The sequence below is a fragment of the Siphateles boraxobius genome, unplaced genomic scaffold (assembly GCF_051911475.1).
Source record: "Siphateles boraxobius isolate OS27281-9 unplaced genomic scaffold, OSU_SipBor_1 54, whole genome shotgun sequence".
Taxonomy (NCBI): Eukaryota; Metazoa; Chordata; class Actinopteri; order Cypriniformes; family Leuciscidae; genus Siphateles; species Siphateles boraxobius.
The window spans coordinates 3,355,001-3,382,833 of NW_027509180.1; the positions used below are offsets into that span (position 1 = coordinate 3,355,001).

Sequence of the window (27,833 nt, forward strand, 5' to 3'; positions counted from 1 at the left end):
TGCTTCCCGGACAAGTCTTCGAAGACTATTCCTAGTGACGTCATTCCTGCACCACTCTATTAAAACACACAGAAATTATGAGAATGTTATTTTGATTTAAATATGAATCATTAGAGTTGCAGTTCATCAGAACATTAAACAAACACAAACTCATATTTACAGCTTAATGAAACTCTATAAATGCTGCTAAATGCTTCTTTTTTTTCATTTCAGTTCAGAATGGAGACCATGTTCAGAGGTGAGAGAGACGCTTCAGTAAAACACATCAGTGTGTCCTGATTCAGATCAAACTCTGTGTTAAACTGAATCTTCTGTAAGTGAATCATGATGATTGTGAATGTGTTTTTCAGTGAGGAATGAAACTACAGCGACTCCAAACTCAAGTGAGTTTCAGCTGATAAATGTGTGTTTAATTCACTAATAAAACACTGATTCAGATCTGATTCAGACTCAGTCCAGTGTGAATGTTTTCTGTCATATTGTCTGATATTTGTGATCATTGTGTGTTTAAAGATGTTCTGAATGAAGTGACTCCGTCTCTCCAGATCTCAGGTAAAACATCAAGAGCTTTAAACATAAACTCTAATATTGATTATCATTATAGATCAGCTGATTTGATATTTGATGACTTGTATAGATCAGTTGTGGTGGCTGTTTGCTCTCTTCATCTTCATCTTCATCTTCATCTGTTTTATACTACGTAAAAGGATCTTCAGGTGAGTCCAGCCTGATCTTATAACGTCATACTTCAGTCTTTACATCTGACACTAGTTCACAAGAGCTCAGGTCATCGTGAATCACATTTACATTCATTTTATGATTCTGTGAGGTTTAGTAGAACAGCTTTCATGACTTTATATATATTTGTATTGATTTTGTTGTAAGGAACCAAGAGGTGAAAATATAATGAAATATAATATAATGAAAATAATGATTTGACCTCTGTAGCAGTCAATGACGTCTCCGATTGAATTAGTAAATCAAGGGGAAATCTCAAGTTTAAATGTCTCTGAATAAGCAGAATATAATAGTGTGTATAATAAGTGTCATTCTGTTGTCAGATGTTTTCAGAGGGAAGCGGTTCTTCTGTCAGACTGATGATCATACAGAAAACAGGTGAGTGAATCAAACTGAGAGAAAGAGTTATTTCACTGCGTCACATGATCATCTCAGAGATGAGACAGATGATGATGATGATGATGACGTACAGCTGATGAAGATTAATCTCAGCTGAATCTGAATCTGTTTCACACAGGGATCTGCAGGTCGGATCTGATGATCCTCATTCACCGCAGGAATCTGAAACGGTTCAGTGTTCAGATGATGATCACATCTGATGCTTCAACATCAACATCATGGCTAGTTTTTAATGTCTACTCGCCTTGTTTGTCCTTCACATCGAAGCACAAAGTGTATTTCCAGACCCTTCACCGTCTCCGTTCCTCTGTGGTGAAACGAGCTGTCGACCTGCTGAGACTCTCGTAACTTTACAGAAGCCGCTGAACACACTTTTCTACTAACACACAACCTCAAATCGAGGCACTTTACTAAAAATCATTCCCTTCTTCTCTGTCGGGGTGTAACGGTATTGCAGCTTTGTTTACCCATGATGACAATCTTCTTTGTGCTTTGTTTCATCTGCAGAGTAACAACAGCCATATCACCCTGTAGCCCAAGACTGGTTGCCCACTAAAGCTAAGCAGGGCTGAGTCTGGTTAGTACCTGGATGGGAGACCTCCTGAGAAAACCAGGTTGCTGCTGGAAGAGGTGTTAGTGAGGCCAGCAGGGGGCGCTCACCCTGTGGTCTGTGTGGGTCCTAACGCCCCAGTGTAGTGACGGGGACACTATACTGTCAAAGAGCACCGTCCTTCGGATGAGGCGTTAAACCGAGGTCCTGACTCTCTGTGGTCACAAAAAATCCCAGGATGTCTTTCGAAAGAGTAGGGGTGTAACCCCGGTGTCCTGGCCAAATTTGCCCAGTGGCCTCTGTCCATCATGGCCTTTGAGTGTCCAGAAAAGCGCTATATAAATGTGATGAATTATTATTAACAACGTATCAGCTTTCAAATCAATGAACATCAGAAGGAATAATGAAAGATACAGAATAACTTCCTGAAATCAATCATGTCTCATGTACTCCATCAATCAGTGTTTCAACCGTCAATAAAACAGCAGGAGAACAATAACGCCACATTTACCTCAGAAATGCCGTTCAGTGTCCATAAACTCTAGAGAGGAGCATTTTGATGAACAAATATAACATATTACAAATATTTCTAATCAACCTGTTGTATGGAAGTAAAATAATGGCAAATGTTTTTGAAACAAAAAGCCTGTTGAATTGTACTACTTGAAAAAAATATGCATTGTATTTTTAGGGCTTGCATTTTTATGGGCTGAAATTTAGCATGGTTGAATATTTAAGCTGTGAATATTTAAATTCAAAACATTTCAAACACATTTTCTTTAGTAAAATTTCAATAATCCATTTTCACCTTTCATATTTCACTTCCAAAATATTCAAACTGATTAAAAATACTTGTTTGCTAAAAAATTGACATGGAAGATTCATTTGGAAAAAAATGGTTAAATGTAAAAAGATTTTTAATATCCTACGTTGTCTATCAGGACAAGCATGGGGAGCAATCAGGGCATCTTTACAAAATATATATTGGGCACTAATGAGGTCTGTCTTTGATTGGTGTATAGCATATTTGTCATCAGCAGAGTCTAATGTCAAAGCATTGGATGTCCTGCAAGCTCAGGCTCTAAGGATATGTAGTGGATCCTTTAAAACATCCCCAGTGTCTTCTATGCAAGTGGAAATGGGTGAGATGCCTTTGAGGATCAGAAGGGTACAACTGATGTTAGCATACTGGATTAATGTGAAGGGACAAGTTGATAGCCACCCAGCTAAAGCTATCTTAAAAGACTGCTGGGAACATAGTAAGTCCAATTACAGAAGTTTTGGGTGGATTGGCGATGTGAAAGCTGAGAATACAGGGTTACATAAGTTACAGTACTGTTCAGCGGTTTCAGTCCCTCCTATTCCTCCATGGTTTTTCCCTATACCAGATGTAGATTTAGGCATTCATAAAGAAATCAAAAATAAATCAAAGGAAGTAGCAGTGAAGGATATTGTTAAATATTATCTGGATATGCATTTTTCTGAACATACATTCATATTTACAGATGGTTCCAAGGATCCAAAGACAGGACATGCTGGGTCAGCAGTATATATTCCAAAGAATGGGGTAATATGTCAGGAAAGAATAACAGATCATTTATCGGTATACACAACAGAGCTGGTTGCAATTTTGTTGGCCCTGGAATGGGTAGAGGGAAATGATTTAAATAACTCTGTGATTATATCTGATAGTTATTCAGCTTTAGAAAGCATGAAATCTGGGAAATCTATAAGAAATGATATAATTCATAAAATGTGTATGGTTTTGCATAATTTAAATGCAAAAGGTTTCTTTGGGTACCTGCACATGATGGAGTTAAAGGGGAATGAGGAGGTTGATAAACTTGCAAAACAAACACTAATGCTTTCTGTACACCTAAAGACTTTGAAAAGATTTAGAAAAGACTTAATAAGATTATCAGCTCACATCTAAAGACTTGGGTTCACAGTTTTTAGTCTCAGACTAAAGACTTGCGATAATATCAAACATGTTTGATATGAAAGACTAGAGAAAGACTGGCATAAATCGGGTCGACGACTGCAGATTATCACCTCACATTTAACGATCGAGACGACGGGAGCGCGCCGAGACTCCAGTAAGATTCCTAAAGACTGCCGGTCTTTAGTCTGGGACTGTGAAAATCCTTTGGTGTACGCCAGGCATTAAACATAATAGAATATTACAAGTTCCATATAGCAAAACTGAAGCTAAAATATTAATTAAAGTATATGCAAGATCAAAATGGCAGGAGTATTGGGTGGATCATGATAAAGGGAGAAATTTATATAATATACAACCAGAGGTGGATATAGGAAGGATAGAGTGTAGGAGTAGAAGACAGGAAAGTCTCAGGAAAGGGACTTGAGGAAAGGGCTCAATTCTTCATTGAAGTTAAGGGGAAACATCCAACAGGGAAATATAATCATTTAGAAACTGTAGAGCATATTTTGTTTCAGAGCACAAAGTACAGCCAAGAAAGAACCCAGCTTTTTTAGTCTCTCAGAATGGTCAATCAGAATAATTTTACAATGCAAGGTTTATTAGGGAAAACATCCAGTAACATTTATCACTTTGTTATTACGTTTCTGAGAGACACATGCTGCGTCCCAATTCGCCTACTTATACTACGCCCTAAAAGTATATACTCTTTTTGTGAAGAAAAAGTACATACTTTTGAGTGTGTAGCAAAAGAGTAGGCAAGCTTTGGGACATAGGCTACTATCACGTCATCTTTAACGGACAGCTCTGTCGCGTGCATCACCGTAAACTGGCCTGTCAATCATCTCGTCACAGTTAAAATCCTCCATTCAATCTAATATAATTTCTTACCGTTTCGGAGAGAAATGTTGTATCTGCCAGTCGTGGGTCTTTCATGCGGAGACTCGATCCGTACCGGAAACACGATCTGTACTGCGCATGTGCGAAAACGCGTCTCCTTCCTGTCTGACGTCGAAACCATTTACGGCAGTTGTTGTTCGACACTACCCGATCCGTATCGTAACCCTAGACAGTAAAAGACCGTAACTGAAGCCCCTTAACTGACTTTTATTTATCCTTTGTAATTTAATTTAATGTTTATTTATTTTGTTATAACTTTAATTTATTTTCTTCTCCCTAAAGTTGTGTTATTCTACGTGCTCCGTTTCATGTTAACACTCATATATTTGTCAATTCTGTTTAAGCCAGTTATTGTTGTCAATTTTACATACAGATGTGTATGTAGCCTCCTCTACAGAAGTAATATTGTAATATATTGTAATATTTACAATATTACTACATGTAATATTTCATTTTGTAAAGGTTTGTTCTACTTATTGCAGCATACTTTAACAAATGTCTGCACTCAAGAAAAAACACAGAAACACTCAGAATAACATTATTTATTTATTAATAAATGAATTAATCCATCCATCTATCATCCATCCCTCCATCCATCCATCTATCTATCTACCCCTCCATCTATATCCCTCCCTCCCTCCATCTCTCCTCCCCTCCCTCCATCCCTCCTCCCTCCCTCCATCTCTCCTCCCCTCCCCCCATCCCTCCTCCCTTCCCTCCCTCTTTCCTCCCCTCCCTCCATCTCTCCTCCCTTCCCTCCATCTCTCCTCCCCTCCCTCCATCCCTCCTCCCTCCCTCCATCTCTCCTCCCCTCCCCCCATCCCTCCTCCCTTCCCTCCCTCTTTCCTCCCCTCCCTCCATCTCTCCTCCCTTCCCTCCATCTCTCCTCCCCTCCCTCCATCTCTCCTCCCCTCCCTCCATCTCTCCTCCCTCCCTCCATCTCTCCTCCCTCCCTCCATCTCTCCTCCCTCCCTCCATCTCTCCTCCCTTCCCTCCATCTCTCCTCCCCTCCCTCCATCTCTCCTCCCTTCCCTCCATCTCTCCTCCCCTCCCTCCATCCCTCCTCCCTCCCTCCATCTCTCCTCCCCTCCCTCCATCTCTCCTCCCCTCCCTCCATCTCTCCTCCCCTCCCTCCATCTCTCCTCCCTTCCCTCCATCTCTCCTCCCCTCCCTCCATCTCTCCTCCCTTCCCTCCATCTCTCCTCCCCTCCCTCCATCCCTCCTCCCTCCCTCCATCTCTCCTCCCCTCCCTCCATCTCTCCTCCCTTCCCTCCATCTCTCCTCCCCTCCCTCCATCTCTCCTCCCCTCCCTCCATCCCTCCTCCCCTCCCTCCATCTCTCCTCCCCTCCCTCCATCTCTCCTCCCCTCCCTCCATCTCTCCTCCCTCCCTCCATCTCTCCTCCCCTCCCTCCATCTCTCCTCCCTTCCCTCCATCTCTCCTCCCCTCCCTCCATCTCTCCTCCCCTCCCTCCATCCCTCCTCCCTCCCTCCATCTCTCCTCCCCTCCCTCCATCTCTCCTCCCTTCCCTCCATCTCTCCTCCCTCCCTCCATCTCTCCTCCCCTCCCTCCATCTCTCCTCCCTTCCCTCCGTCTCTCCTCCCCTCCCTCCATCTCTCCTCCCTTCCCTCCATCTCTCCTCCCCTCCCTCCATCCCTCCTCCCTCCCTCCATCTCTCCTCCCCTCCCTCCATCTCTCCTCCCTTCCCTCCATCTCTCCTCCCCTCCCTCCATCTCTCCTCCCTTCCCTCAATCTCTCCTCCCCTACCTCCATCCCTCCTCCCCTCCCTCCATCTCTCCTCCCTCCCTCCATCTCTCCTCCCCTCCCTCCATCTCTCCTCCCTCCCTCCATCTCTCCTCCCCTCCCTCCATCTCTCCTCCCTTCCCTCCATCTCTCCTCCCCTCCCTCCATCCCTCCTCCCTCCCTCCATCTCTCCTCCCCTCCCTCCATCTCTCCTCCCCTCCCTCCATCTCTCCTCCCTTCCCTCCATCTCTCCTCCCCTCCCTCCATCTCTCCTCCCTTCCCTCCATCTCTCCTCCCCTCCCTCCATCCCTCCTCCCCTCCCTCCATCCCTCCTCCCCTCCCTCCATCTCTCCTCCCCTCCCTCCATCCCTCCTCCCATCCCTCCATCTCTCCTCCCCTCCCTCCATCTCTCCTCCCTTCCCTCCATCTCTCCTCCCCTCCCTCCATCCCTCCTCCCTTCCCTCCATCATCCCTCCTCCCTTCCCTCCATCATCCCTCCTCCCTTCCCTCCATCATCCCTCCTCCCTCCCTCACACACTCGCTCTCTCACAAGCTCTCTCGCTCGCTCTCTCTCTCACACACACACACACTTCCTCAATCCATCACACCCTCTCACTCGCTCTCACACACGCTCTCGCTCTCCATCCCTCACACACACACACACACACACACACACACACACACACACACACACACACACACACACACACACACCGTCTCGCTCTCCATCCCTCACACACACACACACACACACACACACACACACACACACACACACACACACACACACACACACACACACACACACACACACACACACCGTCTCGCTCTCCCTCCCTCATGCACACGCTCTCCATCCCTCCCTCACACACAGACACGCTCTCGCTGTCACACGCTCTCTCTCTCACACTCACTCTCTTGCTCTCACACGCTCGCTCTTACACTCACACACGCTCTCTCACACACTCACTCTCTTGCTCTCACACTCTCTCTCACACTCTCGTTCTCACACATTCTCACTCTCTCATATGCTCTCAAACGCTCTCACTCTCACACGCTCTTACACTCTCACACGCTCTTACACTCTCACACGCTCTTGCACACTCATGAACAAACAAACATGGCATTGACCTTCAGGCCTTGTTCATCAGTACAGGATGATAAAAATGTTTCCATGTCATCTAGACACTGGAATAAAAACAAAAAGTCATCTTTTGCATCAGGAAGTTCCTCCAGGACCTTCCTGAGGGCATTTTTTTGTTGACTTGCGCTCATCTGCAGAAAAGAAGGCTCTGTCACCTTCCCACAGAATAAGTCTCCATGACTGTGTACCCAGTCCCGCGCTGTAAGAAGGTCTCTTACAATGATTGGCTGTAAATATATATAATGGCACAAAATAATTAATCTATTCATCTAGCATGCATGCAACTGCTTGATATATGACCAATAAAATAATTTACCTCATCAGTGTCCTCTTCAACTTCAACTCTTTTGCTGAGCGACAGCTTGGTGGTGGTGGATTTTGACACCCTAAAGACAGGCTCAAGGTTTCCCTGAAGGAGTTGGGATGCTTCCTTTGTCCAAAATGCAAATCTTTGTCCATGCCTTTGGAAAATATGTATATGTAGGAACTCTATTTGTATAAAACCTTTTTATTGTCACTTTTCTAACAGTGGCTAAATACAGCCAAGATACTGAAATTTTATATGTAGAATCTGTCATACCCTTCTAGGCAAAACCTCTCCATCAGCTGAATGCACCACCACTGGCGAATCAATGGCACCTCCTCATAAAAACACACACAAAAATAAAAAATAAATATTTGATACATATGAGTTTGATGGGATACTTGTGTGAAAATCCAGCTTACCTCTGTGAATATTAATGGACAGGAAGTACAGGTACTGAGAGCATACTGTGAAATACAAATAACACTGTAAGACTTTGATTTTTATTATCTAACAGCTCTGACAAATGAATTATTCTTACCATCAGCATGTAAACAGCACAGGAATTCTCTGAACACTGTTGAACAGAAACCTCTAAAAGGGAAAGTCCATCCAAAGTCATTTTAAAAACAACTGCTAGCTTGTTTAAACATTTATACATGCATACTTAAATTAGCTTTACACAATTCTATCCTTTAAAACATACCCCAAGGTCTCTTCCTGTTTTTTCAGTCCAGGATCCTGGGTCAGTGGAGCTTGCAATGTGCCTGGTATTCCAAAGAAAACACAAAATACATAATATGTAATTAAATTATCAGTTATGTATGGTGATAACGAGGCTTTATGAACTTGAAGCCTGAGAACGAGGATCTTATGTGAACTTGAATCCTGAGAACGAGGCTCCCTTTGGAAATTGTAACCAAATAACATGCCTGGAACAAGGCTAGTAAATTAATTATTATTAATCCAGTCCCAGGATTATTATGGCACTCCGTGAGAACACAGAACAGACCTCTTCTTTTCCTCTGACAGGACAACTAGCCGCATATACTGCATACTGGGGCCGATGTAGAAGAGTCTGTCGTCTGTTTTAAAAGGAAAAAAGAAAACGTCTGAAAGAGTTGAAGTTCAAAGTAAATAGAAAAATCATAATCATATCACATAATCATATTACTATCTGATATCTGACAGGTTTAACTACATTAAAGTCACGTATTAATACCCAGATATGGGAGCTGAACAAGTACAGTTAAAATAACTTGATATTTTAAACAAATTTGTCCATTTAGCACATGAGGTTGTACCAGTCAGTCAGTTCTCTTCTATTTTTCATTATAAAATCTTCCGGTTCTTATACCCCCGGTATCACACAGACAAGGCCCAGAGAGTAAAATGCATATTTGAGCTGTTTTAACTGAAAGCAACAGCGATACGACATTATTGCGATACTCCCAAGAAATATTATAAAAGGTTATTACAAAATGCACTGTTGATTAAAATGCTAACTTTTATATTACAGTGTGGATTTAAATTAATAGGCTTGGACTTGGTGCTTGTAACCCAAAGACAATGGTGCCACCAGAATAAAAATTATTTTAGACGAATATGCTTAACATTCTGGTAACATAAGACGTTTGGCATTAAAACAACCTTATATAGTAGTTTAATGTAGTACTTACACATAAACTCTGCAAACATAATTTTTTCCTCACACAATTTTTATTTTGGGTGAACTATCCACGATACATATATTGTCACTATCGTATTGTTGCATGATTTTTGTATTACGATATATTGTGGCACGATATATTGTTACACAACAAAATTGAACTAAGGCCTAGTCCTGGATTAGTCTAAACCTTGTCATAGTTATCTTTGATGATAAAATTCGCAGAAGACCGTTTCACTTTCCGACGCTCTGCGTGATTGCCAGGCATTTCTCCTTTTAAGAGAAATTCTTGAACTTTCACATAAAATGCAAAAGAATCCATGTTTTTTTCGCACATGCAGCACAGTACAGTACAAATTGTGACAGTAAACGGATCGAGTAGTGACAGTGACGATGTCGTAAAAACATTGATGATGACAGGAAGTGGCAGAAAAACTTCGTTCTCGCACATGCGCAGTACAGATCGTGTTTCCGGTACGGATCGAGTAGCGACAGTGTGCATCGATCTGCACTTCGGATTCTGACCGGATATATTAGACCATCCGGGTCTCGTTGGAACACTCATTTCAACATACTACGATTTGGGACGTACTAGTTCTATTTTCGAATACTATTTAGGACGGATAGTATGCGAATTGGGACGCAGCAACAGACTTAGCCAAAAGGATTAATTTTTTTTTTCTTTCACACTCCAGCCCAGTCGGTGGCCGTTAAGTTGGTTTGCCAACCGGCATAAAAAAAGAAAGAATAAGAATAATAATAAGAAGAATATTAGTGGAGAGGAATCGAGCAGAACTTGTGCACGAACACGAACACCTGTTACATGACGTTTTCGAAAAAGGTATGTTCTTGTACGTTAGATGTCGCATTCTTTATATGTATACGCTGTTATTTGTAAATGCTACTGCTTATGCTAATGCTAATGTTTATGTTAAAACACGCATATACAATCGAGTACACGCAAATACAATTGAGTTCATTCAATCGTTTAAAACTCAATAGTACAATACTCGAAGAGATTATTTGATCATCACTCTCTCTCTCTCTCTCTCTCTCTCTCTCTCTCTTTCTCTCAAATTTTGATTCAAAATGTTATCAATTATATGAAGTCATGTATACACATAAATGACCGCTTATATTTTTTGTGCATTTTTTTTTAAAGACTGCATGTACCATTTTGTTGTCACTGGTGTTACCTTACTTCTTTGGCAATATTAAAGGATTTTATTAAATATTATTTAAAAAATGTTCAGCACATGTAGTCAGAGTTACAGTAAAACAATAATAATGCAACAAATAAGGTGATTACCGGTATGTTTTCTTTATTTTAATCAGGTTTGTTAACAGTGTGCTTGAATTATGTTAGTTCATTTGCAAAACCATGTATTTGCTATAACGATGAAAATATTTGAAAACCAGTTAAAGGGTTAGTTCACCCAAAAATGAAAATGATGTCATTAATGACTCACCCTCATGTTATCCCAAGCCCGTAAGACCTCCGTTCATCTTCGGAACACAGTTTAAGATATTTTAGATTTAGTCCGAGAGCTTTCTGTCCCTCCATTGAAAATGTATGAACGGTATACTGTCCTTGTCCAGAAAGGCAATAAAGACATCATCAAAGTAGTCCATGTGACATCAGTGGGTTAGTTAGAATGTTTTGAAGCATCGAAAATACAATTTGGTCCAAAAATAACAAAAACAACGACTTTATTCAGCATTGTATTGTCTTCCGGTTCTGTTGTGGATCCGCGTTCAGTGACGCTGCTGACGTAAGACGAGCTGACGTGTGTCTGGTGCGCCCGAGCTTCGTTTACAGTCTGAGGGAGACGCACGCTGGAAACAAAACAATCTTCGCAAACATGTCTAAGGATTTCGACACAGAGGAAGACTTGCATTTTTTTAACCAGACATATTTATTTGAATCCGAATACACGGGCGCACCAGATACACGTCAGCAGCGTCTTACGTCATCAGCGTCACTAAAGCGGATTGACAACAGAACCGGAAGACAATACAATGCTGAATAAAGTCGTAGTTTTTGTTATTTTTGGACCAAAATGTATTTTCGATGCTTCAAAACATTCGAACTAATGCCGGGCGTACACCAAAGGATTTTCACAGTCCCAGACTAAAGACCGGCAGTATTTAGGAATCTTACTGGAATCTCGGCACGCTCCCGTCGTCTCGATCGTTAAATGTGAGGTGATAATCTGCAGTCGGCGACCCGATTTATGCCAGTCTTTCTCTAGTCTTTCATATCAAACATGTTTGATATTATCGCAAGTCCTAGCGTAGTCCTACTGACGAAAAACAATCAACAACCAATAAAATCGTTCTCAGAAAACCGGAAACAGGAAGCCATCATCAGTCACAACAAAGAATCATGGCGACGATGGAAACGCAACGAGCCGCGCCAAGAAGGCGAAAGTGGACAGTGGAAAAAGAGGAGCGGCTTGTCGAGCTGTGGGCAGAGCAGCCGTGTCTTTTTGACGTACACTGCCATTCATACCACGACAGAGTGGAAAAAGAAAAGAAGTGGTCCGATATTGCCGAAGCCGTCGACATGCCTGGTATGTGCTAACATGCTAACTCTAACTTACCACTCTATTGAATGGCATAACGTGCTAATGTTTGATATTGACATTACTGTACAAGAGCATGAATGAAAGACTGAATGAGAAAGACAGGAAATCTAGCTTTGCACAAACGGGGAAAATGTAACTAGTGCTACCCAATTTATGTTCCAGTTGCTGAGGTTAAAACACGCAGCATGTCTCTGAGGACACAGTTTTGCCGTCTGCTGAGACCTCTACCAAGTGGGAGTGGGGACAAGACCGTCACTTCTAAACAGAACTGGATATTGCGACATTTAGACTTTCTTAAGCCATTTGTCACCACCCGCAATGCTGAGACTACCCTTGCTGTGAGTATTGTCCATTCTCTGTATTCTATAGTGGATATGTATATTTTCTTGTATTATGTAACTTACCCTCGACTATTCACTGTGAAACACCTTGTTCATAATTTCAACACAGCATTTAAAATTATACACGATATTTAGTTCTAGTTTAGATATTTCAAGATATTTAGTTCTAGTTTAGATATTTAGTTCAAACTATTGTTCTCATCATATAATGATATAGATTCATAACCCCAATATACAGTGATGTGAGAAAGTTAGGTCATCCCATTAAATAGTCAACTCTTTATTAAGAAATGTCCACATAACAATGTCTAATTTGATTTTTTTTTTTTTTTCATTTCTGGAAAAGAAAGTGATTGATTGTAATTAAACAATATAAATTAACATATTTTTACTCTTCAAACTAAAAATATGCATAAAAATGCCTATTTTAATGGAGGAAAAAATTGGGACCCCTAATAACTAGTGATACCCCCCTTTGTTTAAATTAATTCAGTGAGGTAAAATGGTGGAATGGCTGATGTCAAAGTCCTTTGATATCTTTTTAAATCCTTTTCCACACTCATAAGCAGTGTGGGGGAAATATATGGGGGGTGTCCTAATTTATTCCTCCTCAAAAATTGCATTCTTTTAAAATTACATTTCACTGAGAGTCTTAAAAAGGCCTTCCTTATTTTTAAATAGTTTAGTTAAATTACTGGGTCCTTCAGTATTGTTAAAATTGTTATTACATGACCGTATGTTGAAAAATAGACAGGCTTCCATGGTGTCCTATTTTTTTCACATGACTGTATGGTTGTCTCTATATAATTTAATAATAATGATAGTTTATTATTATTTTTATTATTATTTAATGATGATAATCACATAATTTGGACAGTGACTCCCACCCCCTGCAGAACACCATCACTGCACTGAGCAGCTCCTTTAGCGATAGACTCCTTCACACCAAATGTGTGAAGGAGAGATATCGCAGGTCCTTCCTTCCTGCTGCAGTCAGACTTTCACATTAGCACTGCTGCTTGTAGACCACACACACACACACACACACACACACACACACACACACACACACACACACACACACACACACACACACACACACACACACACACACACACACACACACACACACACACCAAGGACTCAGTTTAATATTGGTCATATATTGTATATTTATTGTATTGTTTATATTATTATTATTATTAATTATTATTATTATTTTAACTATCCACTGTGCTGCTACAACACTGAGAATTTCCCCACTGTGGGAATGTAACGTCTATCTTATCTTATATACCACCGCCACTGTAGGCCTACCTTCAGAAATATTTTGGATCATACAACATAATGTGATACATGTTGATATCTTGCCCAACAGATTGACGACAATGTCACAGACACACAGGGGACAGTGGCTGATGACGAAGTGTCCTCTCCTGGGGAAAATTCTTTGGAGATTGCGCCAAGGTCATCTACACCAGGATCATCAAGGTCCTCAAGCCCACCATCATCGGCGCCCAGAGGCCGCCGGCCATTAAACAAAAAGGCAAGACGTCCCAATGACAGTGACATTGAGCTTGAGAAGCTTGAAGTCCTGAAAGAAATGTCCAACACTGTGAAATTTGGTTTAAACCCGGAAAAGCAAGATAGAATAGAAGATGAGTCTGGGTTTGGACGACAAGTTGCAGTCGAGGTCTGTCACATCAAAGACCCAATTTTGAAAACAAGAGCCAAAAAGAGAATTATGACAATACTGTATGAATATCAAGAAGCAGATCAGGATTTGACAGGCAGGGCACAACAGTGGGCAAAATCTAATGATCAGTTTAACATTTGTTCACAGCAAACACCACCACAATACATACCAAGAGAGCTACAACATAATCAAATACAGCCTCACATTCAGCCTCAGACCTCACACCCAGCAACATCTCACGCATACACTCTTCCCCACGGGCAACCGAGTTACATGCAACTCCTTGAAGACAGTGCGGATAATTAAAATAGTTTGAGAGTCACATTGTTAGTATTGTTAACATTTAAAATTGGGCCAGTAGGTCTATCATTTTGAAATTTGTTAGTTCCGTGAATTACAGTGGACTGAAACATGTTTAAATGTTGCTGCTGTTCAAGCACTTTCATATTGAAACGCATTGAGTTTGCTTGGTTTTTTTTTGTTGTTATTGTTGTTTTTTACTTTTTGCACTTTTTCTCAGCTCTTGTGGCTGATTTAGCTGATATTTGCAGGTTAATATGCTTTTGTAAAAAATATGAGGATGTCATATTGTTTTGGTTTTAAGAGGTGTTGCCTGTTAGCCAAAGCACTGCAAATTGAAACGCATTGAGTTTCCACTTCTTTTTTTTTTCAATTTTTTTTTTAATTTGCACTTTACCTCAGCTCTTGTGGCTGAATTAGCTAGTATTTACAGCTAATTAATGTGCTGTTGTTAAAAAGAAAACCCCCAAAAAATATGAGGATGTGATTGTTTAGAATTTAAGGGGTGTTGCCTGTTAGCCCATTTTTGTCTACAATGTGGAAGTGTTTTTTCTACTTGGAATAAAAGAAGAGTACACACTGTTTGAATGTGTTTCTTTATTTATTCAATTGATTTAACCAGTATAGTGCAGCAGTACAGTTTTCGCCAGAAAAACTGAAATGTTCCTTGTTTAAATGAAAATGCAGACTTGAACAGGATTTACTTACATATATAATCATACATACATGTGGTGTAAGGGAAAGTGCACACATTAAATGTGGTGCTCCTGCCATGGTACTTGGCCCTCCGGTCAGTTGAAGTACTTCTTCATCAGGTCCCTCAGGTATTTAGCCCTTTGTGTAGGATTGCGTGCGTGGCCGGTTCGCAGATCATGGAATGCTCCCTGGCCTTCTTGTCTCCAGGATCCAGGGATCCATTCATGGTCATCAGTCTCCTGGTCTGTCAAGGTTGGTGGCACATACTCTGATCTGCATTCTCGCAAGAAATTGTGGATCAAACATGAGGCTAGTGTTATTTTCACAACCTTGTCAGGATGTAGACAGATGGTTGTTCTGAAGACCCGAAACCTGTTGGCGAGAATGCCAAAGGCATTTTCCACGACCCGTCTTGCTCTCGACAACCTGTAATTGTAGATTCTTTGGTCATGGTCTAGCTGTCGTGGGGAAATGGCTTCTGCAGGTCTGTGCGAAGGGGGAATGCATCGTCAGCAACAAACATATATGGCATGACAGTGGTGGTGTTAGGCAGGGGTTCTGGTGGGGGTAAATTCAGGTGGCCTGTTTCCATTGCTCTGTGGAGGTCACTGTGGGCAAATAAACCACCATCTGACAGTCTGCCCTGGGCTCCTACATTTACATAAACAAATTTGTAATTGGCATCGACTACTGCCATTAAAACAACAGAGAAGTGGCCTTTATAGTTCCGGAATGTGCTGCCTGAGTGACCGGGGGGCTGAATGGAGATATGTTTTCCGTCAAGCGCACCCAGGCAATTTGGGTACTGCCACTTGTCCTTGAAGTCTGCGGCGACAGCTCTCCAGGCAGCCTCTGATGTTGGTGTCTACAATAAAATGGCAAACAAACACATCCAGATAACAATAAGTGATCATGTTTGACTTTAACTTGCTATGGGCACCACATAATGTAAGATTACATATAGACCCATATTCTGTTAAAATGTTAGTTTTCCCACCTTGAGGTAATCCTCCTTCATAACTTCATACAGCGCCTCACACGTTGAGATGACGATCTGTGAAACCGTTGTGCTGCCCATGCGGTATTGGAATCCCAGGGATTTAAAGGTCTCACCTTGAATGGAAGCAGTAAAGAAATAGAAGTATCACCATCTAACTGTAACAGAACAGGTGGAAACTTGCACAATTACAATTGTCTTGTCTCTTGCAGATAAAGAATAGTGTACAGTTACATTAAATTTGATAAATGGAACATACAAAAAAAATGGAAAGATCATTTTGGCATTTGAAAAAAATGTATGCATCCTTTGATGAGATGAAATAGTTTTTTGGTTTAATTCATGAACAAGGTAACAGTAACTATGCATATGTAATGGAGGTTAGCGTGTCTGCCTCTCACACCAGAGACACAAGTTCGAGACCCACTCGTGGGAGCTGTCTCAGGGAGCCAGCTGGATGTGATGGTGGTTACACATTCCTGATATTGACTTTTTTCCTTACCAGAAAAAAGGTTTTTATACCTACTAGGGCTGGGCAATATGGAGCAAAAAAATATAGCTCGATATATTTTGCTATATCTCGATCTACGATATATGTAAAAATCCACAACGTATTTAAAAAATACATTGATATATTTTAAATTCCGAGATATCGCCCACCCCTAATATCTACCAAGTAAATTTCTACAATTTCATCAACAGGCCAACATGAGTTGTTTGGGAGGATTGTGTACAAATAGGAATGTGTTTCTACAACAGTAGTGATAATGTCCCTCATACAAACCTGTGGCCAAAAATCTCAGTGTCACTGAGAGTCTATCTTTTGCACTGATGGCCATACGAAACTTTGTGTTTTCTTTCCAGATGAGTGGCTCCACTTTTTGTAAAATATATTCAAAGTCCTCAGAGGTCATCCGGAGTAACTCTCTGAATCCACTTCTGTCTGTTATCTGGTTAAAAAAGGATGGTTTTACCTGGGTGTTCAAGCTAGCACAAGGTATTCTGCAAAGTATTAGCATAGTTAGCTGTACATGATTGCAATAGTAGGCGGCTAGGCTATAACAGTATTGACATAACTCACCTCCAGTTCCCTTTGAAGGACAGACAGACCTTGCTGTCCCCGTCCATGCAGCCAAGGCCGTGCCCAACTCCTCTGACGCTTTCTTTTCTTTTTTCTTTCACTGCAAATGACTGCAATGGCAAAAGCCACAGTAGCTAACTGTAGCTGCTTCTCCTCCATTTTTGTTAAATCACTGCTGAGCATGATGGGAGGAATTTGGCGGGAATAAAAAGCTAAAATAATCTAGTTGTAGTCTTGTAAATAGTGTCACTACAAGATTCAGTGTTTGTAAAATCTTTAGTCTGAGACTAAAAACTGTGAACCCAAAGTCTTTAGATGTGAGCTGATAATCTTATAAAGTCTTTTCTAAATCTTTTCAAAGTCTTTTGGTGTTCGCCCGGCAACTCACTGAGGTCACATGGACTACTTTGATGATGTCTTTATTGCCTTTCTGGACAAGGACAGTATACCGTACATAGATTTTCAATGGAGGGACAGAAAGCTCTCGGACTGAATCTAAAATATCTTAAACTGTGTTCTGAAGATGAACGGAGGTCTTACGGGCTTGGGACGACATGAGGGTGAGTCATTAATGACATCATTTTCATTTTTGGGTGAACTAACCCTTTAAAATCAAGTAATGATGCAATCCTTTAAATCTTAACTTTTGATTGTAGCAGAATTAAATGGATATAAAATTATTATCATGTCTTATGTGACATTATATTTAATGTGACAGAAAAAAAAGACAGTAACACCAGTGACACAATGAATCACCAATGACACACATAAGACCAAAGATCATTATTCTTCAACCATAATTAAGTAGATGAGACTAAATTGTTACATTTGGCATACAATCTAAATGAATAGCTTTGAATGAAGTGTATCTATAAATGGGAGTTACTGGTGTTACCCATAAGAAAGGTGACACCAGGGACAGTAACACCAGTGACAATTTGTATGAAAAATTAATTTTACAAAATGGCTGCTGCAAGGTATCAAACTACATGTGATAAATCATGGTATACTAACTAAATTAAGTAGTTTAATCCATTTGTATTCTAGATTTTTACAATTCCCTAACAATAAAGTAGGTCCATTATCATGAGATAAATGAGAATTTCTGATAACTGACAAGAGACCGTGGATACCATGGGCCTTTCTTCATAGATCTTCAGGAAATTGGAAAAAGGAAGTCAAGTGATGTCATCAGTGTGATTTTTATTTCAAAATAAGAGATTTTTGTTTAACGGTAACACCAGTGACACAACTCCAGGGGACCACTACTTTCATTATAATATTTATTCTACATTTTGTTTTTTTTTATGTCATTTACATAATATATTTAATAGTTATGTATACATTATTGTATTTTAAATGGTGGAAAACCCTGTTATTGACATAAAGCATTGTCCATCTGTACATGACCGTGGGGACGAGCACTTCTGTGGTGCTTGGAATTATATATAATTAATTAAAAATCAAATATTGCCACATTGATGGCTCAAGAAGGTGTAATTGTTTAAGTACAAGTTATGTTTTATATAACGTGACTAAATTTAAAGACAAATTCGTTAGTTAAGATTATGCAACAGTATTTAGAATATAATATAATATAACATGCAATGAAAACTAGTTTGGTTACAGCTCAAATGTATCATTCTTATTCTATCATTCACCCTGCCTCCATTACATATCTTTGTCACACAAGTGTTTGATCACCACATTTGAGTGATCATTGCAGGACTTTTATATTTATTCTGTTTATACTGTGTATTCTATATACAGTACCCATCAAACATTTGTATACACCAATAGGAAAGTGTCCAAACTTTTGACTGGTACTGTACTATAATACACATAATATTACTGTATTATAATATACACATAAATAATATGGGCCGATATATCGGTATCTGGCTTTTTTATCGGTATCGGCATCTGCCCCCAAAAATCCATATCGGTCGGGCTCTATTTCACAACCCACACACAAACAACTACAAATGAATTAGGCCTGGTGCTAATTATTAATGTGTGCACAACTACCCATCTATTTGACAAATTCACAAATGTGCATCACTACATTTAAACTAATACAATACAACTTGTGTGTGCAAAATCCAGAATCACATGAATGTTCAGCATTTTGTACAAATAGAGACATGGTTCTTTACACGGAGACCAATTTCAAAAACTTGCACTTTGAAACCCGTTTTCAAAACTTTGCGTTTTCAGGCACCCAAAACGCCATTGTTGTGTAAACGAATGGCCAAAAGTTTTACGTTTTTGGTTGAAAACGGTGTTGTGTAAACAGCCCTTAAGACGCTTAATGTGAGGGATATTGAAGCACCAAATTTAGTACACAATAAAGGCCTACCTTATTAATAAAGCATACTTTGTAGAGGCTTATTAATCTTATTAAGAAACAGATTAAATCAGATTATGAACTATGGAGCTAATAATATGACAAAATGATTTGAATTTGAATTGTGTAAATTTGAATTATTTGCAAGTGTAATCTAACAAAATTGAATTTTAGGTGGTAGTTTAAATAGTTCTGAATTTGATTTTTTTTAAACGTAATATTGAAGATTTGAAATTTAACAAATTGAAATGTTTTTATGGCTAAATTTTATAGACATGTATTTTCAAACAGCTAGTTTTTTTTGTTCTGAATTCTTATACTGCAAATATTCAATTTAAAAAAAATTCAGATTCAAGTTTTCAAGATGAAGAAATTCGGAACTTCAAATTCAGTTTTTTAAAACTGATCTTACAGAAAGTAGGTCACAGGTCATCTACAGGGAAGAGTAGATGATCTCAGAAAAGTCGAACAGAGCATTTTGGCCAATTAGGGACTGCAGAAGTTTTCCAGGGCGAACGTGGTGGCGGTTCAAGAGGTTGCCACTCTCTGTCTGTTGCTCCGGCTTCGTCAACAACACACGCTTGCACCCCCTGATGGTGAGGTCGACTAACAGCAGATGGAGATTATGCTCGGTAATCTACTGCTTTTCCTACAGTTCCTGGACGTCAACTTTGAATTTACTGTCGAATTTGAACCACTGAATTTGCAAAGCGAAATAAAATGGGCCGAAAAGCGCATGTTGAATATTATAGGTTGGATTTTTAATCAGTTTGAATATTTTGGAAGTGAAATATGAAAGGTGAATATGGATTATTGAAATTTTACTAATGAAAATGTGTTTGAAATGTTTTGAATTTAAATATTCGCATTAAACATTTGGCATTATTTTACTTCCATATCTCTCTCTCTCTCTCTCTCTCTCGCTCTCTCTCTCTCTATCTCTATCTCTCTATCTCTATCTCTATTTCTCTCTCCCTGCGTATAACGGTTTAAATGAACAACAATGAACAAATGTTTTGTGCAAGCAATTTAAGGTCACGACTCTTGTCCTAAATATAGCAGGCTTCATTCAGTGATTGAAACAAATATTATTAACATTAATTGAAGTTTTACAGTATATAGAACTGACATTGAACGCTCCGAGCAAGCTGTGCTGTGGTAAACTGCTGCTATGATGGCTATTTCGGGCGCGTCTGGCCATGCCCCCTTGGCGGGCTCTGACGTGTATGATGTAATGCTAGCTCATTGGCGCACACGTTGGAGGCGCCCGCGCCATTGGATGTGCAGTTGCCGCAGCACAGCCAATGAGTGAGCCAGACACTCAATGTGCTAGCTGTGTAGCTGGAAAATGCATTTTACATTTTAAGCTTCAGAATTTTGCCACTCGCAAAGCAGACAGCTGCGCCTCTGCTACCACGGGCGAATATATATATAAATTCGAATATATATTCGAATTTATAATATTCGTTGACAGCCCTAGTGCCCTATTACTAGAGAGAATAGCAGCACCATCCCAGGAGGAATGAATAACATCTCTCTTCAAAAGGTCAGGTCTGCACCAAAAACTTTTCCAATGGTCTATGAATTCTATATTATTTTGCAGACACCACTTAGACAGCCAGCCATTGAGTGAGCACAATCTACTAACCATCTCATCACTCCTGCGAACAGGAAGGGGGCCAGAGCAAATGACAGTGTCTGACATCGTACTTGCGAGTTCACACACTTCTTTAACGTTAGTTTTAGTGATCTCTGACTCTGATCTCTGACATCATTAGTGCCGACGTGAATAATAATTTACGATTAGCATTAGCCAGCACTTTTAAATTTGTTTTGATGTCAGGCGCTCTGGCTCCCGGCAAACATGTGACTATGGTGGCTGGTGTCTCTATTTTCACGTTCCGTGTGATAGAATCGCCAATAACTAGGGCACATTCAACAGGATTCTCAGTGGGTGTTTCACTGAGTGGGGAGAATTTATTTGTTATGGTAATCGTAACGGAAGAGCGGTGTTTTGTCCAGCGACTACAGCATCGTACCGTCACCCAACTGCCCTGCTGCACTGGCTCTGCTACAGCCGGAACCGAACAATGTACAGTGTTCACTAAGCTAGTCACAACCAAAGCAGTATCTAATGCCCTTGCACTCTTACTATCCTCAATTAAAGTTTGGATGCGTGTCTCTAGTTCTGAAATCTTCTCCGTCAGCCTGACTATCTCCCTGCATTATCACATTTAAATACTGTGCTGGCAGAGAAAGCTATGCTATACATGTTTCATGAAGTGCAAGTGACAATAAGAGGAGAATATGACATGATTTAATTCTACTTACCGCAGTTGTTTGATGGACTTTGAAAAGGCGTGGGCACGCGAGCGAAATATATAAATAAATAAATAAATAAAGAGCGCACGGATGGCATGCTAACAGGCTAGCAAAATAATAGTTTTGTGCTAGCAATGGATTTAGCAGTTTAAACAACGGCGAAATATAGTAAACAAAGATTCAAAACAGAAAGATATACAAAGCTTACAGACGCAAACCAACTCAGCAGTAGCAGCAAGGCAGACAGGAGCAATCGATCAGACTCAGTAGTAGGCCAACATCATATTGTCAACATCAGGTCAAGCTAAATACTATTTTAACTGATTTAATCTGATTCGAAATTTGCACAAATATTACAAGAATTTTGGTCATTTTCAACAGTTTACAAATTATTATAATAATAATAATAATCAGTAAACACTAAGTTACTGATAAAGTTGTATTTGTCATATAATACAAGTTATAGAGAGTCTTCTTACAGTAACTTTGGTAACAGGGCTGATGAATACAGTCAATTTCTACAGTTTGTGTAAAAACTGAGACTATGGATTGAGATTATTTTCTTGTCTTCCCATCATGCAGTAGAAAGAGCCCAGATGATGTTCCTGGGTGTCACAGTTTAAAGAAATGCTTTGTTTTTTGGACACGGATAAAGAAAAATAGTTAATATAAAACTAGTTTAAGCCATTGCCACTCTACACTTTGAGCATCTGAAATTTCTTCAGACACTGCAACGGCCGTGAAATGATGTCACATTCTGTGGCAGCTTTTTTACAACAAATAATAATAATTCAAAATTTTAAAAATAAATAATCCACTCCACTTGAATGCTAAATGCTTGTGTTATTTCTCACAGTGTAATTCACTTGAGCTTGTGTTTCTGGTGTCCCACTTTCACATGTGTATGAATGGAAGTCTATGTAGGAAAAGTCTAGTGTGAACGGCCATTAATAATTAAAACCTTTTTTAGTAAAATAAATATAAATCTCAAAGTTGGTGTCAAAATAGGACAGTATTGTATATTTTAATGTTAATATGTTAGATAATTGTGTCATTGATCAAATTAATAGCTCTTGCTAAAGAAACATAGGATTTGTGCCTATAATGTTTTAAAAATAATAATTGGAAGATAAATTGACCTCATTCATGGAAAGTTTCAAGGACATATCATTTATAAAAAGGCATCAAATTATCATAATATTTTATAGCAGTTGTCTACTTTCTATCATTACATCAGGGCTCACTTTCATGTCCTTTCACTTTATATTTCTCTCTTCTAATTATTTTGATGTACTGAATGTAATAATTGTTTATTTCATGTCAGACCTGATGGAAGACACAGTGGAGAGAGAAGAACTGATTGAAGTGAAGGAGGAGAGAGAAGAACTGATTGAAGTGAAGGAGGAGAGTGAAGAACTGAGTAAAGTGAAGGAGGAGAGTGAAGAACTGAGTGAAGTGAAGGAGGAGAGAGAAGAACTGAGTGAAGTGAAGGAGGAGAGAGAAGAACTGAGTGAAGTGGAGGAGGAGAGAGAAGAACTGAGAGAAGTGAAAGAGGAGAGAGAAGAACTGAGTGAAGTGAAGGAGGAGAGAGAAGAACTGATTGAAGTGAAGGAGGAGAGTGAAGAACTGAGTAAAGTGAAGGAGGAGAGTGAAGAACTGAGTGAAGTGAAGGAGGAGAGAGAAGAACTGAGTGAAGTGAAGGAGGAGAGAGAAGAACTGAGTGAAGTGGAGGAGGAGAGAGAAGAACTGAGTGAAGTGAAGGAGGAGAGTGAAGAACTGAGTGAAGTGAAGGAGGAGAGAGAAGAACTGAGTGAAGTGAAGGAGGAGAGAGAAGAACTGAGTGAAGTGGAGGAGGAGAGAGAAGAACTGAGAGAAGTGAAAGAGGAGAGAGAAGAACTGAGTGAAGTGAAGGAGGAGAGAGAAGAACTGAGTGAAGTGAAGGAGGAGAGTGAAGAACTGAGTGAAGTGGAGGAGGAGAGAGAAGAACTGAGAGAAGTGAAGGAGGAGATAAAAGAACTGAGTGAAGTGGAGGAGGAGAGTGAAGAACTGAGTGAAATGAAGGAGGAGAGAGAAGAACTGAGTGAAGTGACGGAGGAGAGTGAAGAACTGAGAGAAGTGAAGGAGGAGAGAGAAGAACTGAGTGAAGTGAAGGAGGAGAGAGAAGAACTGAGTGAAGTGAAGGAGGAGAGAGAAGAACTGAGTGAAGTGAAGGAGGAGAGAGAAGAACTGAGTGAAGTGAAGGAGGAGAGTGAAGAACTGAGTGAAGTGGAGGAGGAGAGTGAAGAACTGAGTGAAGTGAAGGAGGAGAGAGAAGAACTGAGTGAAGTGAAGGAGGAGTGAAGAACTGAGTGAAGTGGAGGAGGAGAGAGAATAACTGAGTGAAGTGAAGGAGGAGAGTGAAGAACTGAGTGAAGTGAAGGAGGAGAGAGAAGAACTGAGTGAAGTGAAGGAGGAGAGATAAGAACTGAGTGAAGTGAAGGAGGAGAGTGAAGAACTGAGTGAAGTGGAGGAGGAGAGAGAAGAACTGAGTGAAGTGAAGGAGGAGAGAGAAGAACTGAGTGAAGTGAAGGAGGAGAGAGAAGAACTGAGTGAAGTGGAGGAGGAGAGAGAAGAACTGAGTGAAGTGAAGGAGGAGAGTGAAGAACTGAGTGAAGTGGAGGAGGAGAGAGAAGAACTGAGTGAAGTGAAGGAGGAGTGAAGAACTGAGTGAAGTGAAGGAGGAGAGAGAAGAACTGAGTGAAGTGAAGGAGGAGAGTGAAGAACTGAGTGAAGTGAAGGAGGAGAGTGAAGAACTGAGTGAAGTGAAGGAGGAGAGTGAAGAACTGAGTGAAGTGAAGGAGGAGAGAGAAGAACTGAGTGAAGTGAAGGAGGAGAGAGAAGAACTGAGTGAAGTGAAGGAGGAGAGTGAAGAACTGAGTGAAGTGGAGGAGGAGAGAGAAGAACTGAGTGAAGTGAAGGAGGAGAGTGAAGAACTGAGTGAAGTAAAGGAGGAGAGTGAAGAACTGAGTGAAGTGAAGGAGGAGAGTGAAGAACTGAGTGAAGTGAAGGAGGAGAGTGAAGAACTGAGTGAAGTGAAGGAGGAGAGAGAAGAACTGAGTGAAGTGAAGGAGGAGAGAGAAGAACTGAGTGAAGTGGAGGAGGAGAGAGAAGAACTGAGTGAAGTGAAGGAGGAGAGATAAGAACTGAGTGAAGTGAAGGAGGAGAGTGAAGAACTGAGTGAAGTGAAGGAGGAGAGAGAAGAACTGAGTGAAGTGAAGGAGGAGAGATAAGAACTGAGTGAAGTGAAGGAGGAGAGTGAAGAACTGAGTGAAGTGGAGGAGGAGAGAGAAGAACTGAGTGAAGTGAAGGAGGAGAGAGAAGAACTGAGTGAAGTGAAGGAGGAGAGAGAAGAACTGAGTGAAGTGGAGGAGGAGAGAGAAGAACTGAGTGAAGTGAAGGAGGAGAGTGAAGAACTGAGTGAAGTGGAGGAGGAGAGAGAAGAACTGAGTGAAGTGGAGGAGGAGAGAGAAGAACTGAGTGACGAGAAGGAGGAGAGAGAAGAACTGAGTGAAGTGAAGGAGGAGAGAGAAGAACTGAGTGAAGTGAAGGAGGAGAGTGAAGAACTGAGTGAAGTGGAGGAGGAGAGAGAAGAACTGAGTGAAGTGAAGGAGGAGAGTGAAGAACTGAGTGAAGTGGAGGAGGAGAGAGAAGAACTGAGTGAAGTGAAGGAGGAGAGTGAAGAACTGAGTGAAGTGAAGGAGGAGAGAGAAGAACTGAGTGAAGTGAAGGAGGAGAGAGAAGAACTGAGTGAAGTGAAGGAGGAGAGTGAAGAACTGAGTGAAGTGAAGGAGGAGAGTGAAGAACTGAGGGAAGTGAAGGAGGAGAGAGAATAACTGAGTGAAGTGAAGGAGGAGAGTGAAGAACTGAGTGAAGTGAAGGAGGAGAGAGAAGAACTGAGGGAAGTGAAGGAGGAGAGAGAATAACTGAGTGAAGTGAAGGAGGAGAGTGAAGAACTGAGTGAAGTGAAGGAGGAGAGAGAAGAACTGAGTGAAGTGAAGGAGGAGAGAGAAGAACTGAGTGAAGTGAAGGAGGAGAGTGAAGAACTGAGTGAAGTGAAGGAGGAGAGTGAAGAACTGAGTGAAGTGAAGGAGGAGAGAGAAGAACTGAGTGAAGTGAAGGAGGAGAGTGAAGAACTGAGTGAAATGAAGGAGGAGAGAAAAGAACTGAGTGAAGTGACGGAGGAGAGTGAAGAACTGAGAGAAGTGAAGGAGGAGAGAGAAGAACTGAGTGAAGTGAAGGAGGAGAGAGAAGAACTGAGTGAAGTGAAGGAGGAGAGAGAAGAACTGAGTGAAGTGAAGGAGGAGAGAGAAGAACTGAGTGAAGTGAAGGAGGAGAGTGAAGAACTGAGTGAAGTGGAGGAGGAGAGTGAAGAACTGAGTGAAGTGAAGGAGGAGAGAGAAGAACTGAGTGAAGTGAAGGAGGAGAGTGAAGAACTGAGTGAAGTGAAGGAGGAGATTGAAGAACTGAGTGAAGTGAAGGAGGAGAGTGAAGAACTGAGTGAAGTGAAGGAGGAGAGTGAAGAACTGAGTGAAGTGAAGGAGGAGTGAAGAACTGAGTGAAGTGAAGGAGGAGTGAAGAACTGAGTGAAGTGGAGGAGGAGAGAGAATAACTGAGTGAAGTGAAGGAGGAGAGAGAAGAACTGAGTGAAGTGAAGGAGGAGAGTGAAGAACTGAGTGAAGTGAAGGAGGAGAGTGAAGAACTGAGTGAAGTGAAGGAGGAGAGTGAAGAACTGAGTGAAGTGAAGGAGGAGAGAGAAGAACTGAGTGAAGTGAAGGAGGAGAGTGAAGAACTGAGTGAAGTGGAGGAGGAGAGAGAAGAACTGAGTGAAGTGAAGGAGGAGAGTGAAGAACTGAGTGAAGTAAAGGAGGAGAGTGAAGAACTGAGTGAAGTGAAGGAGGAGAGTGAAGAACTGAGTGAAGTGAAGGAGGAGAGTGAAGAACTGAGTGAAGTGAAGGAGGAGAGAGAAGAACTGAGTGAAGTGAAGGAGGAGAGAGAAGAACTGAGTGAAGTGGAGGAGGAGAGATAAGAACTGAGTGAAGTGAAGGAGGAGAGTGAAGAACTGAGTGAAGTGAAGGAGGAGAGAGAAGAACTGAGTGAAGTGAAGGAGGAGAGATAAGAACTGAGTGAAGTGAAGGAGGAGAGTGAAGAACTGAGTGAAGTGGAGGAGGAGAGAGAAGAACTGAGTGAAGTGAAGGAGGAGAGAGAAGAACTGAGTGAAGTGAAGGAGGAGAGAGAAGAACTGAGTGAAGTGGAGGAGGAGAGAGAAGAACTGAGTGAAGTGGAGGAGGAGAGAGAAGAACTGAGTGAAGTGGAGGAGGAGAGAGAAGAACTGAGTGAAGTGAAGGAGGAGAGTGAAGAACTGAGTGAAGTGGAGGAGGAGAGAGAAGAACTGAGTGAAGTGAAGGAGGAGAGTGAAGAACTGAGTGAAGTGGAGGAGGAGAGAGAAGAACTGAGTGAAGTGAAGGAGGAGAGTGAAGAACTGAGTGAAGTGAAGGAGGAGAGAGAAGAACTGAGTGAAGTGAAGGAGGAGAGAGAAGAACTGAGTGAAGTGAAGGAGGAGAGTGAAGAACTGAGTGAAGTGAAGGAGGAGAGTGAAGAACTGAGGGAAGTGAAGGAGGAGAGAGAATAACTGAGTGAAGTGAAGGAGGAGAGTGAAGAACTGAGTGAAGTGAAGGAGGAGAGAGAAGAACTGAGGGAAGTGAAGGAGGAGAGAGAATAACTGAGTGAAGTGAAGGAGGAGAGTGAAGAACTGAGTGAAGTGAAGGAGGAGAGAGAAGAACTGAGTGAAGTGAAGGAGGAGAGTGAAGAACTGAGTGAAGTGAAGGAGGAGAGAGAAGAACTGAGTGAAGTGAAGGAGGAGAGTGAAGAACTGAGTGAAGTGAAGGAGGAACATCATGTCAAACCTGGAGGAAAACCTTTGAGTCGCTCAAAGACTAAAAAGACATTAAGGAAAAGAAGAGCCAAGAAATCTTTCACCTGCACTCAGTGTGGAAACAGTTTCACAACCAAACAACGTCTTGAGCGTCACATGATGATCCACA

At 40.9% G+C, this 27,833-nt stretch overlaps 3 protein-coding genes, 1 long non-coding RNA gene and 1 pseudogene across 5 annotated transcripts in view; 4 read left to right on the forward strand and 1 right to left on the reverse strand.

Moving 5' to 3' along the window:
- The window catches only part of LOC143714406 (uncharacterized), a 297,700-nt gene that overhangs the window by 204,123 nt on the left and 65,744 nt on the right, over positions 1-27,833 (reverse strand). The gene's annotated exons all lie outside the window — the stretch shown is intronic.
- On the forward strand, positions 182-2,331 carry LOC143714493 (uncharacterized). Of its 2 annotated transcripts, XR_013195504.1 has the most exons (6): positions 182-238; positions 351-383; positions 514-552; positions 638-716; positions 1,062-1,116; positions 1,256-2,331. It is a non-coding gene; the product is annotated as an uncharacterized LOC143714493 (long non-coding RNA). The 2 variants fall into 2 exon arrangements; XR_013195503.1 differs by lacking the exon at positions 1,256-2,331 and having other exon boundaries at positions 1,062-1,242.
- LOC143714369 (uncharacterized) lies at positions 24,215-25,064 on the forward strand (annotated as a pseudogene).
- LOC143714370 (uncharacterized) lies at positions 25,023-25,625 on the forward strand (the record flags this gene model as incomplete). The annotated part of the gene is made up of 1 exon (XM_077205484.1): positions 25,023-25,625. A coding segment is annotated over one exon (603 nt), but the record flags the coding sequence as incomplete, so codon positions are not given.
- LOC143714418 (uncharacterized) overlaps positions 27,779-27,833 on the forward strand; it is a 703,153-nt gene continuing 703,098 nt past the window's right edge. The window contains exon 1 of the mRNA XM_077205582.1: positions 27,779-27,815. The gene's annotated coding sequence lies outside the window, so the exon portion shown is untranslated. The remainder of the gene's footprint in view (positions 27,816-27,833) is intronic.